Below are 14,718 nucleotides of genomic sequence, written 5' to 3'. Positions count from 1 at the left end.
AGCCCCCACCAAGTCACGATGCACAGAGATGATGTTCCCCTGCAAAGCAAGTGCTCCCCTTGGCTCTGCTTTTGCAAAGGGAAGGAAATACCATTAACAACAAACTTCATGCCAAGGATTAACAAGTGGTTTCAAGCTGACCTCAGCCTCCACCGGTTACTCATGCAAGGCGTACCCAAAACTGCGTCCAAAAGACGTATGATTGCCAACACGAGCAAACTGACTCACTTGATCCTGCTCATCACAGTGCAAAAGTCATCAGCCCTCGGGATGGCTCATTTGACTCCAAAGAACACCTGTTCAGCTACAGCTGAACTCTTTAGGGGCGTGGCACGACCGGATATCCCTCCCAACCCCAACACGTAACCACACGTGTACAGCACAAATGAACCGTGGCTCTGCCCCGCGCTGCGATGCCCAGGAAGGAGCTACATTACCTCGGCAGGCGTGGGGAGCCGGCTGGCGGTGCCCACAATCTGGTGGTACAGCCCTGGCTCACCATTCCTTATGGTGCCCTGGCGGCTCCCCAGGGGGCTGGAAGTGAAGGGCTTTTTACACAGGAGATCGCTCTGGCGAGAGTCTGTGGTGAGATAGACCTGGTGGTAGAGGCTGGGTGGCGTGAAGCCACCCCGCACGGCATCAATGTGCTGGAAGGGCCCTGGTGTCCTGTACGTGGTACTCCTGGAGCTGCTGTACAGCTCCTTTGACTGCCGCCACTTGTAGCACTTGAAGATGCCCACGGACAACATGGTGATGAAGAAGGCTGCTGACACCAAAATCACAGCCAGGATGAGATAGAAAGTCACATGTCTCCTGGGATCATTGGCAGGTGCCACGTCAGTGAGGTCAGTGAGCACCTCCTTGACCACCTCAGCCACAGAGATGGAGACGGTGGCACTGGTGGACAGCACAGGCTCCCCATGGTCTTTCAGCAGGACGACTAAGGTGTGCTCGGGGGCGTCGTCCTCGCGGAGCTGGCGGGCCGTGAAGATCTCCCCGTTGTGCAGCCCAACCGAGAAGAGGCTGGGGTCAGTGGCCTGCAACAGGGTATAGGAGATCCAGGCGTTGTACCCTGCATCCGCATCCACCGCCACCACCTTGGTGACCATGTGCCCGGCAGGAGTGCCTGGTGCCACCACATCGGTGTAGGTGGCGGTGGTGTTGGGGAGAGGGTACAGCACCATTGGGGCATTGTCATTGAGGTCAGTGACAAACACACTGACTGAGACGTTAGTGGCCAGAGGCGGAAAGCCGCCGTCCTGGACCTGCACCGTCATGCTGAACTCCACCTGGTCCTCATGGTCCAGGGAGGTGAGCAGGTAGAGCGTGCCATTCTCCCGGTTGATGGAGAAGAGGTGGCCAAAAGCGGTGTCGCCCTGCAAAATGGTGTAGGAGAGGTGGGCATTGCGCCCAAGGTCCGGATCTGTGGCGCTCACGTTAAGGATGGGGATGCCGGGCACGTTGTTCTCCGGAACATAGACATCGTAGGAGTCCTGGGACGACTTGGGCGCGTTGTCATTGACATCTGACACCTGCACCAGGATGTGTTTTACTGCAGACAAGGGTGGTGAGCCCGAGTCCTTGGCTGTGATAGTGATGTTATACTCTGCTGCCTTTTCCCGGTCCAGAGCCCCTTCTGTTTTCAGTGTGTAGTAATTTTTGAGGGAGGAGCTGAGCATGAACGGGATCCCAGGGGAAATAAAGCAGTTCACCAGGCCGTTGTCATGGGAGTCCAAGTCTGTTACACTCAGCAGAGCTACGACTGTTCCTGGGGCTGCATCTTCAGGCACAGGGCTGTACACAGAAGTCACTGTCACCTCCGGAGCATTGTCATTCACATCCACGACTTCCACCAGCACTTTGCAATGAGCCACACCAGGAACGACTCCCTTGTCTTTAGCCTGTAAGTAAATCTCGTACAACTTTGTTTCCTCATAGTCCAGCTGTCCCTTGACCCTCAGCTCCCCTGTGGCTGAGTCCAGAGCAAAGAGTTCTCGTACCTTGGCGGGGGTGTGGCTGCTGAAGGAGTAGACGATGTCTCCATTGGGCCCATCATCCAGATCGTACGCGCTGATCCTGGCCACCAGGGTGCCGCTGGGCGTGTTCTCCCTCACGCTCGCCTTGTAGGTGGACTGGTTGAAGACCGGGGCATTATCGTTGGCATCTACAACGTCAATGTGGATCTGCACGTGGGCCGACCGCGGCGGGCTGCCTCCATCCAGCGCAGTCAACACCAAATTTAGCTCCCTTTGCTCCTCCCTGTCCAGCTCCTTCTCCAACACCAGTTCCGCGTACTTGCTGCCATCCACCCTCGTCTGCACGTCGAGCGCGAAGTTCGGGTTGGCGCTGAGCTGGTAGGTCTGCAAAGAGTTAATTCCCACATCGGGGTCTTGCGCGCTCTCTAGCGGGAAGCGCGCTCCGGCAGCCACCGACTCACTGATTTCCAGCCTCGCCTGGCTGCTGGGAAAAACCGGGTCGTTGTCATTGATGTCCTGGATCTCTACGGTGCCGCTGTACAGCTCGAGCGGGTTTTCCACCACGATCTCAAAGCCGAGGGAGCAGGGAGAGAGCGCTCCGCAAAGCTCCTCCCGGTCTATCCTCTCGTTCACCAGCAGCGCCCCGCTCGTCAGATCCACCCCGAAGTACTTCTTGTTGCCGCCGGACACCACCCGCAATCGGCGCCCCGGCAGCCGCCCGAGGTCCAGCGCCAGGTCGGCTACCACATTCCCCACCGCGGAGCCTCTCCGCGCCTCCTCGGGGATCGCATAGCGAATCGCGGCGGAAACCCAGTCGGAAACGCCGAACAAAAGCAAGAGGCTCAGTACCTGCCCCGTCGTCACCCCGCGGCTCCTCACAGCAACGCCGTTCATCGCACAGGACGGCCGCGCTCTCCGCTTCGCCCCCCCGCCCCGGCTAGAAACTCTCAGCTCGCCCCGTCATGCCGCTGCCCAGCGGCCCCGGGAAGCGGCGGCGGCGGCGGGGAGCCGGGCATTGCTCGGCGGGCTCGGCGGTGACTCACTCCCAGAGTCTTTCTGAGACCGTCTGCGCCTCATCCCGGCTCCGAGCGGGGCCGGGCCGCCAGTTCCCCCCCGCTCCATCATTGGCCGACAGCGGCACACAGAGTCCCGTCCAATAACTGCACAGAGCGCAGCGCGCCGGAGCCCCGCCGCCGCCGAGCCCCGCGGGAGGGAGCGCGGCCCGAGGAGAGCGGGGCTCGAGCCGGCAGAACCTGAAGGGAGAGCACAGCCCTGCGAGAAACCTCGCCATAAGGAGAGGCGGGCGCGGGGAGCGCTGGCAGAGGCAGGGTAGATCGGGGGGCACAGGGACGGCGTGCGCAGACGGGAAGGTGTAAAAGCTGGCAGAGATAGTGACGCCAAAAGGGGCGATACGGAGACGGGGGGTGTTTGGGGTGCGTGTCCCGGGAACACTTGGGTGGAATGAGGCAGCGGGAACAAGAAGAGGAATGGAGAGTGCGGGAGGATGGGTGGGGAGGGTCCTCCGGGGTACACCGGCACGACACGCCAGCTCCCAGTGTTTCCCAGGACCTTCAGGATGCCGGTCCTCCCACCCAAATGCTTGGCCAGCCCCTTCCTGGGAGGAAGCCCCTTTCAAGGCGTCGGTACGTCGCTGCTCAGTGTGCCACCAAAGCAGCGCGGCCGGCAAAGCGACACTGACTTCGTGCTGCCCAGTTATGAGCGGCTCCCCCGGCCGCAACAGAGTCCGGCCGCGGGGCGGCTCCCGCCGCAGGATTTCCAGGAGCATCGCCCCTCCTGCGGGATCGCCACTGCCACCACTTCTCCCAGCAGGCGTCTTCCCGACAAACCGCAGAAATCTCGGTTTAATGCGCCCTCCTACTCCCGCCATCTCCCGGGTTGCTCCCCGGTACTTTCTTCCACCAGCCAGACTCAGGGAAATCACGCTCTGCGACCGGCGGGGCAGGATCACGGGGGTGGGAGCGGATCCCGTTCCCGCGCAGCAGCAGCCTGGCAGGTCACAGCACCGGCAGTGCGTGGCCGAAAACCTGTCTTTGGGTTGTTGTTGCTGTCATCAACAACTCGTGCTACGTGGGGTTTTCCAACTTTCCGCGCACGCATAAAGGACAAAATCACCGAAATTTCGGCATTCGTTGTCTGTAATTCTCAGAGCTGCTCAGCTGTCACAGGGTAATGAAAAGGGGACGAGGAAGCTTAATAAGGGAGCGTCAGGAACCTTGTGAAAACCCAGCTGTGACACAGCGCCCAGGTGTCAACCCACAGCCGACACTGACAAGGAAGCCCGGCAAAAACCGGACTGGAAATCAGCGCCCAGGCGTTCATTCATTTATGGAGGCTCCCAAAGCCTTGCAGAACTGGCTCGGAAACTCGAGGAGGGTTATTTGTTACCCCGCTAATTTTGGTGGCTGAGCTCGTAGGGGTTGCAAAGCCACCCGCACCAGCGCTGGACAGCGACATTCGCCAGAGCGAGAATATCGCGACTCGGTCTGCGTGCCCTCGCCACACACAATCCTAAAAGCTGCCGTGAGCACACGGGATCCACCCAGAGACGCAGTAGTTCTGTGCTTACATTAAGAGCAATATCGAGAGAGTCGGCGCAATCTGTCCTATCTACATACTCAGCTACTCCCTTCTCTCATGATTAATCGTTGCCAAAAGATGAACTTATCAGCGCTATTATCGTTCTTATCACCTGTCCACAGAATGTGATAAAAGTTCACATAGCGTTCACATGTGATAGGGCTTCACACAGATAAAATCCAATATTAGTCATCTAACGTTCCCAAAGCACTTATTTTCTCATAGAAAACCAAATCCCAATTTTCTTTCTTTCTTACATAAAATCTAAAACCAAGAAAATCCACAGCTCTCTTCGACCCAAATCTTGAAATAGTCATCAGCAACTTATTTCTCTGAAATAAACTCTGAACCCTTTATCCAGCCACGGTAAGGTCTGAATCCTTTCCCCAATCACTGCCCATTTCAGGTTTTTCCTACACGCGATTTACCACACAATTTCTCGAACATGGGGACCACAGTTCTCAAGTAATTTCCCTTTCCTGCGAGTGCACGCTCCACCAGTTCCAGAGCCCCTTCTCCCTTCAATCCCAGCAGTAGTGGGATGCCCAAGCAGCGGAGAGATGAGTAGAAAAGAGATCTCGGGAAAGGCACGGAAGACAGAACATTTCCATCTATCCTATTTCGATTATTCGGGAGATATTACATATCCCCCACCTTGATGGGAAGCCTGAATATTGCAGACGACGCTTCAGAGGGCCCCAAAGCGCCGTTTTGAGGGAGAGGAGTGGAAAAGTACAACAGCTGAGGGGGAAGACGCCTTCCCCTGCACCCGGAATTCCTTCGGGGACGGGTTGAAGCCAAATCCCAGCCTGAGCCACTCACTTCGGCATTTTTCCCGACTCCACTGGGGCTCCAGAGAAGCCGGTGGCAGTAAGGAGCAAAAAGCTCTTTCTGCTTGATGCCAGGCTTGGAGCTACACTGAAGCACCAACTCCAGCTCTACAAACGGAAGGGAAAAGTTGAATTACGGGTGTACACAGCACCTGTTAAAGGGATTCAGAGCGCTGAAGAACCGAGAGAGTTGCCAGAAAAGGAGAGAACTACAGCGTGGCTGCCCCCACTGAGTCAACACACCGGGATAGATCACACATCATTATCACATGAAAGCGCCCAAATGTGGCTGAGACAATTAGTGGTCACCAGACCAAAGCGAAAGGGTTGTCTCAGCTTCAAACTCCACGACACTTTTAACCCGCTGCAACCCGAGACCACCTTACCACACCGGTGCGGTGAAACTCGCACCTGTCTGTCCTTCTCCAGGACAGACTGACAGAAGTACTGGCAATATTTGCGTGGCTCCTCGGCGACGATCAGCAATTTGCGGATTAGACTTGGCAGGTCAAAAGAATGAGTCAAGATCTCACATACGCACCCACTCACTCACACCCCTGAGCTATTGAGCAGTGCGCTGGCACGTTCGGAACTGCCGGATCCCCACTGACCACCGACGGTAGAAAAGAAGAAAAAAAGATTCACAAAAACCTCACAGAGAGGAACCGTAGGACCGAGGCTCACCTGTGCCGAGCTCCCGGGGCTAGGAGGGTCCTTCCCGGAATGAGTGCCTGAGCCGGGATCAGCGGACAGACCGGCAGACAAGGCTGCCGCCCCTGGTCTCAGGAACGTGAAGTCCTTCTGCCCCGACTCGGAGGCTAAGCACACCTCGTAGGAATAGGGCAAAGGCAGCGTGCTGCTGCAGTAGTTGTACGGTGCTTTTGAGCTCAAGGAGGAATATAGTTCCTTGTCAGAAGTTATAAAAATGGGAGGGCTCCTCGACTGTCGACATTTAAAGAAAAAAAAAACAATGACCGTAGAAACGAACAATAAGGACACGACGGAGAGCGACACAACAAGAATGAGGTTCAGATCAGACGCCAGATCAGACACAGCGTCTCCGTCACTGAGCTCCGGCAGCGCCTCCTGCAAGCTCTCGGCCAGCACCACGTGCAGCGTGGCCGTGGCCGACAGCGCCGGCTGCCCGTGGTCCTTCACCACGGCCACCAGGCGCTGCTTGGCCGCGTCCCGCTCGGACACGGCCCGCGCCGTGCGCACCTCGCCGCTGTGCAGCCCCACGCGGAACAGCGCCGGCTCCGACGCCTGCACCAGCTCGTACGACAGCCACGCGTTGCGCCCCGCGTCCGCGTCCACCGCCACCACCTTGGCCACCAGGTAGCCGGCCTCGGCCGAGCGCGGAACCACCTCGAAAGGACTCGCCGCCGCTCCCGCCGCCTCGCCCGCCGCCGGCGCCGGCCAGAGCACCCGCGGCGCGTTGTCGTTGCGGTCCAGCACGAAGACGCGCACCGTGGCCGTGGAGCTGCGCGCCGGCGCGCCGCCGTCCTGCGCCCGCACGGCCACCGCGAACTCGCGGCAGCGCTCGTAGTCGAAGGAGCGCTGCGCGTACAGCGCGCCGCTCCGCGCCTCCACCGACACCGGCGGCGCCGCGCCCGCCGCGCCCCGCGCTGCCGCCCGCCAGCCAGTAGCTCACGCGCCCGTTGGCGCCCGCGTCCGCGTCCCGCGCCTGCACGCGCAGCACCAGCGCGCCCGCCGCGTTGTTCTCCGCCACGTACGCGCTGTACGCCGCCTCCTCGAACACCGGCGCGTTGTCGTTCACGTCCGACACCTCCAGCACCAGCTCCGCGCTGCTCCGCAGCGCCGGCCTGCCCCGGTCCCGGGCCACCACCGTCACGCGGTGCTCGGCCGCCTGCTCGCGGTCCAGCGCGCTCGCCGTCACCACCTTGTACGAGCCGCCCGCCGACGCCACGATCGACAGCGGCGCCTCTCCCGACAGCTCGCACGACACCTGGCCGTTCTCGCCGGAGTCCGTGTCCTTTATATTCAGCACGGCCACCACGGTGCCGATCGGAGCGTCCTCGGGCACCGGGCTCGAGAGTGACAGAATGGTGATCTCTGGTGGGTTGTCATTCACATCCAGCGCCTCCACCTCCACCTTGCAGTGTGACACCAGACCGCCGCCGTCCCTCGCCTCCACCAACAGCGAATAACTTTGCGTCTCCTCGAAATCCAGTGGCTCTTTCAGTGTGATCGTTCCACTCTCCGCTTCCACTGTGAACTTCTGGAGCACCTTTGCCGGCATTTTCCCGAATCCATAGGTGATGCGGGCGTTGGCGCCGTCATCAGCATCAGAGGCAGAGACGTTCAGCACCGTCGATCCCGGAGGAGCGTCCTCTCGCAGGCTGACGCGGTACCGGTCCTGCGCGAACACGGGTGGGTTGTCATTGGCGTCGGTGACGTTGATCCAGAGCTGGGCGGTGCCAGTCCGGGGCGGGTCTCCGCCATCCAGCGCCGTCAGCAGCAGCCGCAGTTTCGGCTCTCTCTCTCGGTCCAGCGAGTGGCGCAGCACCAGCTCCGCGAACTTGCTCCCATCCTGGCTCTCTTTCACCTCCACCCCGAAGTACTCGTTCGCCTCCAGCTCATAGCCCTTCAGCGAATTACTGCCCACATCTGCGTCTTCGGCCACATCCACGGAAAATCGGGCACCAGGTGGTGTAGACTCAATGATTTCCAAGCGGATATTTTCCTTAAGAAAGTGCGGCGCGTTGTCATTCACGTCCTCGATCGCCACCTCGACGTGGAAAACATTGAGCGGGTTGTGCACCAGCGCCTCGAAGCTGACGGAGCAGCTCGCCGAGTCGCCGCACATCTCCTCCCGGTCCAGCCTCTCGTTCACGTACAGGTTCCCGTTCTCCTCATTCACGGTGAAATATTTCGGCTGCTTCTTGCCGGCAGACGCCACCTGCAGCTTGCGCGCCGGCAGCTCGTCCGCGCTGAGCCCCAGGTCCCGCGCCAGCGGCCCCACGAGCGAGCCTGCGGCCAGCTCCTCGGGGATGGCGTAGCGGACCCGCTCGGCCGCCGCCCGGCACCACAGGCACAGCAGCAGCGCGGCCGGCAGCGCTCGCCCGCCGCCCGGCCCGCGCCTCTGCCGCCGCCTCTCCGCCATTCTCCGGCCCGCAGCGCTCGCCGCGCTCCCGCACCGCCGCCGCCGCTGCCCTGCCTCCCTCGCGGCCGCTCTCGCCTGACAGAAAGCTGCCTGAAAGGCACCGCCGCTGCCGCTGCCGCTGCGGCCGGCGCCGGGCGAGCGAGCAGCCTGCGGGGGCAGGACGCTGCGGCGGCCGCGGCTCCAGCGCCGCTCGGCGGCGGCCAACAGCGGCACCCGGAGGCGCCGCGACGCCGCTGCAGCCGCCGCACGGCCGCGCCGAGGGGGTCTCGCCCCGGGCCGCAGCGTTGGCAGCTCACCTCCATCAGGTACCGAAAAGCGCGATTCAGAGTTCAGTTTGGCGAGTTTTTTCATACCCGCGGAAAGGGGAATAGAGGAGCCCTTTTCAGAAGCAAAAATGCAGAGTCTGGCCGGTGAACGTGTGGTGGAATAGTGGAGGATCACGCAGACTTCGTACAAGGGAGCACAGGTGAGTGCAGGCAAGTATAAGCAGGTGCACTGTGCATCAAATGCTTCGCAGGTTTCTATCCCTTTTATTACTGCTGTGGGCTCCCTTGACCCAGAACTTTTATTTCATTTCTACCATCTCTCTGAAGTAACGGTTACAAAATACTTAGGAAGTGAAGCCTTTGTAGAATAGAAGCACCAGAAGCAACATTTTGCTTCTGGAGATTCTTGTTTATTTTCCTTTTATTTTATATTCCTCTCACAGCAACTGTGACTGGGGGGAAATGGCAAGTCTTATTCTCTAGAACAGTGGTATCCTTACACGTTCCTGGTTTTACAAATCATGGAGATTACCACAACTTCTTGTCCTGGAACTGGGAAGAACGACCTGTTAAAGCATTTCTTCAAAAAGCCTTTTCAGTGAACGGCATAAGTAGATCTAAGAACGTGGGCAGACTGAAAAAGGTATCTATGCTCCCAGGACACTTCAGTTACCAGCGTGCTGGATTTTTACTCTGAGAATTGTAAAAAAGAAGGTTATTACTCCTCTCTGGTGATGCCCGAGGCATACATGACATGTCAGCTACCTTTCCCAGGACAGAGACTTCAAGATAAAAAGACGAGCAAAAAAAAAAAAAAAAAAAAAAAAAAAAAAAAAAAAAAAAAAAAAAAAAAAAGTCCGCAAAATAATCTTAGAAGGGCAAAACTAGAGAAGGCGGTTTACCCACAGCTCAAATGCAATGACGTGTTCTCTGCCACGATAAAACACTGAACTCTCCCAGCGTGGGATGGTCTGAAAACAGAAATGATAAAATATTCTTGAGAGCAACGCCTATTGAAAAAAAAAAAAAAAAACACTTCATCCACCTCGGTGCCTGTTTGTACTGACACCGTATCTCTGCAGCAACCAAAGGAAATCATGAAATACAAGACTCTCCACAAACCATCAGCTCTTGTTTCGTGACCTTGTAGAGAGCGAGGGACGTTATAATCAGCAGAACTATTTCAAGCGCTACACAAACCAGGTTTTGGGAAACTACGGGTACAGCAGGTTTTTCCAACACTTTTATTGCCCAAGAAATAACTCCATGAATTATTACTGTGCTCATTGACAGCGTCCTGATGATAACTCGGTTCCCAGCTGTGCCACTCTTGCCACTGTCTTGAAAGAAACAAAGGTGGAAACTACAAGAGTCAGTTTTTATCTCACAAGCTTCTGCTGCTGTGGCAGTTATTAGGAAATGATCACTCGGCCTCAGCGTTGCTGTGAGAACAGGGTCTTCCCCCGCAAAAAGAAGCAGCCACACTCTGGCTTCAGAGAGAGAATGCTGAAAAAGTTTTTAAGTAGAGTCTCGACCTTCCTCACCCTTTGTTGTATTACATAAATTGGACACTGCTTTCAAGCTTTCAAATAATTAACGTTAATTTAAAACTCTGTATTGTACGACATCTGTAATGAATACAAAACCTGACAACTGACTTTTGGAAAAACCTTCAACCAATAAACAGTTCACAATGAAAATATCTGTGTATGTCTAAGAGTCCAAAACTGTGAGCAACACTGTGATCAAGAAATTAACATTTGCAAATGAACTTTAGGCACATTAGGACCTACTGTCGCTACACCCTCGGTACAGCACCACCTGTATTTACATCTCTGAAAAAGGCACAGTGGCAAAGAGTAAAATAGACAAAAATTGCCCATGGAACAGCAACAATCCTTCAATCAGGAAATCAACTTTTGTTTGGCAGAAGAGGCTTCTCGTGGACAATCAGGTCATTCTCACAAAATCACTCCAGGTGCAGTAACTCTGGATTGTGCTCACCGGATGCTACGGAGCACAGAAAGAGAAACACCCCTGCTAACCAGTAATTCATTAAGAGTGTACACCACACTCTTCCTCCTACGTTGCATCTATTTTAAACACTCGGCATGGAAAGATCGAGCACTGCTACACGAGAGAGAGAGAAATACAAAACAAGATTAAAGACGACGTAAAAAAGCACAAACGAACAACCCTTCACAAAAGTGTATCTCAACATTCCCTGCAGTGCCGGGCCGCCTGTAACACATCTCAGCAGAAACCTCGACAATACACTCTGATTTCTAGATATTCACCCATAGTTTGAAGGCATAAAAAGAGGCACATTGGCTCTAACCTGAGCAATCTCTCTGGAACATTCACTCCTTCGACTCAGTCTTTGCAGGAGCACAGCGATGACGCACCCCGAGGTGACAAACCAGTGCTAAAACATATAATTTAGATTTAACTACATGAGCAGCAAGCAATTGCGCTACTCTTCCACCATCTCTACTCGCTCCCGAGTGTGAAATTCACTTTTCACTTAACCAAAGAAATTCCCCCAAGCAACCTGGAAGAATGCCTGGGAATGGTCTCCCGGAAAACACAAATTTGACAGTGCTGCAACCACAAAAAGAGGGACACTCAATGAGACCCTTACAAGAGTAAGAAATGTAACAAACCCAAAACAAAGAAGACAAGCACGGGTCCACGTTCCATTTCAAACAATGGCTTACATTTAACCTAAAAACTACTAAAGGAAAAGGAATACAGGGAGAGTGATAATGAAGTATACCAAAGACAGACCTGAGAAAAGTGCCGCTGTTAAAAATCCATAGTACAGTGTAGTTCATACTCTGTTTTAAACTATAATAAATGATTTTTAAAAAAAGACCAGATGGTACTATATGCACCAGCAAATAGTGATACGGGGGCGGGGAGGAAAAACAAACAAACAAACAAACAAATACCAAAACCCAAAACCCCACAAGATTGCGTCCAAAATAAAAATATTATCCAGAACTCGAAATTTCTAGATGGGAACACAAATGTTCTCTATGTCACCCAAATAAAGGAAATGTGCTGTGGAGAACGCAGCTGACACTGCTAACAAAGCAAACTTCCACTTCTTTACGATGCAATACAGCGGATCAGAAGTGCTAATACACGCAAGATAAACGAAATTAAACAACCTGGACTGATAAAACCAAAGGTCTCAAACACCGAATCTTCAGCAGAGGAGAGCCTGGATTCTCCTGAAAGGCCCACCAACGATAAGACTGAGATCCGACTGCTACGGCGACCTCCCCAGCAGCAAGAGGCACCACCGCATGGCCCATCGAGACACTGCCTTACTTTTCAGAATATTTCCCTATTCGGGAACGACACCACGTAATAAAAGGACACGGAATCAGAAGAAGGAAGCGTCGCGGACACAATCCGGTCGAAGAACTCACCGAGGGAGCGGAGGGATCCGAGGGGCGGGCGGCAGCAGAATCCTCGTCGCTGAGCAGCGGCTTGGGCTCGTCGGGCAGCGGCCGGGCCGGGAGGGTGTCGCAGCAGCTGTCGCGGGAGAAGCGCAGGTGGCTCTTGCGCGAGTCGGCCGTGAGCGACACGTCGTGCGAGTAGGAGTGCAGGAAGGCGCGCACGCCGTCGATGCCCACGAAGTGCGAGACGGGCACGCCGCGCAAGGCGGCGGCGGCGGCGGGCGGCAGCAGCTGGCGGCGGCGCCAGCGCCGCAGGCGCAGCGCCAGCAGCAGCAGCAGGAAGGCGAGGAAGAGGCAGGAGACGGCGGCCACGGCCAGCACGAGCCAGCGCGTCAGGCCGCCGGCCGGCTCGCCCGGCGCCGCCGCCTCGGCCGCGCCGCCCAGCTCGGCCAGCAGCTCGGCCACGCTGTCGGCCAGCAGCACGCTGAGCGTGGCCGTGGCCGACAGCGCCGGCCGCCCGTGGTCCTTCACCACCACCACCAGGCTGTGGCGCGCCGCGTCGCGGGCCAGCGGCGAGCGCGCCGTGCGCACCTCGCCGCTGTGCAGCCCCACGCGGAACAGCCCCGGCTCCGTGGCCTTGGCCAGCTCGTACGACAGCCACGCGTTCTGCCCCGCGTCCGCGTCCACCGCCACCACCTTGGCCACCAGCGCGCCGGCCTCCGACCCGCGCGGCGCCAGCTCCACGCCCGACCACGCGCCGCCCGAGCCCGCGCCCGCCGGCGGGTACAGCACCCGCGGCGCGTTGTCGTTCTCGTCCGCGATCAGCAGCCGCACCGACGCGTTGCCGCTCAGCGCCGGCGCGCCGCCGTCCTCCGCAACCACCCACAGCTGCAGCTCGCGCACCTGCTCGTAGTCCAGGGAGCGCAGCGCGTACAGCGCGCCCGTCTCCGCCTGCACCGACACGTACGACGACAGCGGCGCGCCCCGCACCCGCCCCTCCCGCAGCCGGTACCGCACGCGCGCGTTCTGCCCCGCGTCCGCGTCCGTCGCAAGCACCCTCAGCACCAGCGCGCCCGCCGCGTTGTTCTCCGCCAGCCGCGCGCTGTAGCGCTCCTCCGCGAACACCGGCGCGTTGTCGTTCACGTCCAGCACCCGCAGCGCCAGCACCGCGCTGCTCTGCAGCGCCGGCGACCCGCCGTCCGCCGCCCGCACCGTCACCTTGTACTCCGACACCTGCTCTCGGTCCAGCTCTCTCGCTGTCACCACGCGGTAGTAATCATCAAAGGTCTTCTCCAGCCGGAACGGGACGTCCTTTTCGAGGGAGCAGCGCACGGCGCCGTTGGCCCCCGAGTCCCGGTCCTGCACGTGTAACAGGGCCACAACTGTCCCCGGCGGAGCATCCTCTGAGATTTCGCTCAGTGCCGACCGCACCGAAATCACTGGTACATTATCGTTTATGTCTGTCACAGTGATCGTGACTTTTGCAGTGTCTAAAAGGCCTCCGCCGTCCCGTGCCTGCACCTCCAGTTCGTAAGAGTCGCTTTCTTCAAAGTCCAGGCTTTGCAAAATAGTGATCGCTCCTTTCTCAGAGTCCAGCTGGAAAATATCCGGTGCAATGTTGGACGCCTTTTTCAACGAGTATTTCACGTCACCATTCAGCCCCTCGTCGGCATCGGTGGCCGTGACGGTGACGAGGACAGAGCCCACGGGCACGTCCTCGGGCACACGCACCGTGTACTCCGCCTGGCTGAACACGGGCGCGTTGTCGTTCACGTCCACCACCGTCACACGGATCCGAGCCGTGCCCGTCCGTGCCGGATCGCCGCCGTCGCTCGCCCTCAGCACCAGCTCGTGAAACGCCGCCTCCTCCCGGTCCAGCGCCTTGGCCAGCACCAGCTCGGGACGCTGATCGCCGCCGGGGCCCGCCTGCACGGCCAGCGAGAAGTGCTCGTCACCGCTCAGCTCGTAGCTCTGCAGGGAATTCCGGCCCGAGTCCGGGTCGTGAGCGTCTGGCAGGGGAAACCGTGACCCCGGAGCTGCAGTCTCGCTTATTCTCTCCTCCAGCTCAATTTCCTTGAAGCTCGGCGCGTTGTCGTTAATGTCCGTAATTTCCACTTCGATTCGGTAAACTTGCATTTCCCCCTCCACGATCAGCTCACAGCGCAGCACGCATTTCTCCACCAGCCGGCACAGCTGCTCTCTGTCGATCCTCTCCGCCGTCACTAAATGTCCCGTCTTCTCATGCAGCGTGAAATACTGCGTCCTACCTTCCGAGACCACTCGGACGCCGCGATCGCTTAGCGCCGGCAGCTGCAGCCCCAGGTCGTTGGCCACGTCGCCCACGAAGGAGCCCTTGGGCATCTCCTCGGGCACCGAGTAGCGCAGCTGCCCCCACGCCGCCTCCCACGCCGCCAGCAGGACGGCCCAGAGCAGAGCTCGCTGCCGCCGGCCCCAGCGCCTCCCCGCCGCGCACATCTCCGCCGCGGCACCGCCGGCACTGCAAACACCTCGGCCGCT

At 57.9% G+C, this 14,718-nt stretch overlaps 1 protein-coding gene across 4 annotated transcripts in view; it reads right to left on the bottom strand.

Moving 5' to 3' along the window:
- Positions 1-14,718, bottom strand: part of LOC120759063 (protocadherin gamma-C3-like) — a 122,374-nt gene that overhangs the window by 34,975 nt on the left and 72,681 nt on the right. The window contains exon 1 of one of the 4 annotated variants that reach the window (XM_040077941.2): positions 12,232-14,688. The exons of 1 other annotated variant lie outside the window; for it this stretch is intronic. In XM_040077941.2, the coding sequence (XP_039933875.1) occupies positions 12,232-14,676 (2,445 nt within the window). In that variant the 5' untranslated portion in view covers positions 14,677-14,688. Of the gene's footprint in view, positions 1-437; positions 3,018-12,231; positions 14,689-14,718 lie in introns of those variants that run through there. 2 more of the 4 variants (XM_040077942.2, XM_040077943.2) reach the window with 2 other exon arrangements.

The sequence above is a fragment of the Hirundo rustica genome, chromosome 14, assembly GCF_015227805.2.
Source record: "Hirundo rustica isolate bHirRus1 chromosome 14, bHirRus1.pri.v3, whole genome shotgun sequence".
Taxonomy (NCBI): domain Eukaryota; kingdom Metazoa; phylum Chordata; class Aves; order Passeriformes; family Hirundinidae; genus Hirundo; species Hirundo rustica.
Note: the sequence above shows the minus strand (reverse complement) of the source record. Positions and strands in the feature narration are given on the sequence as shown.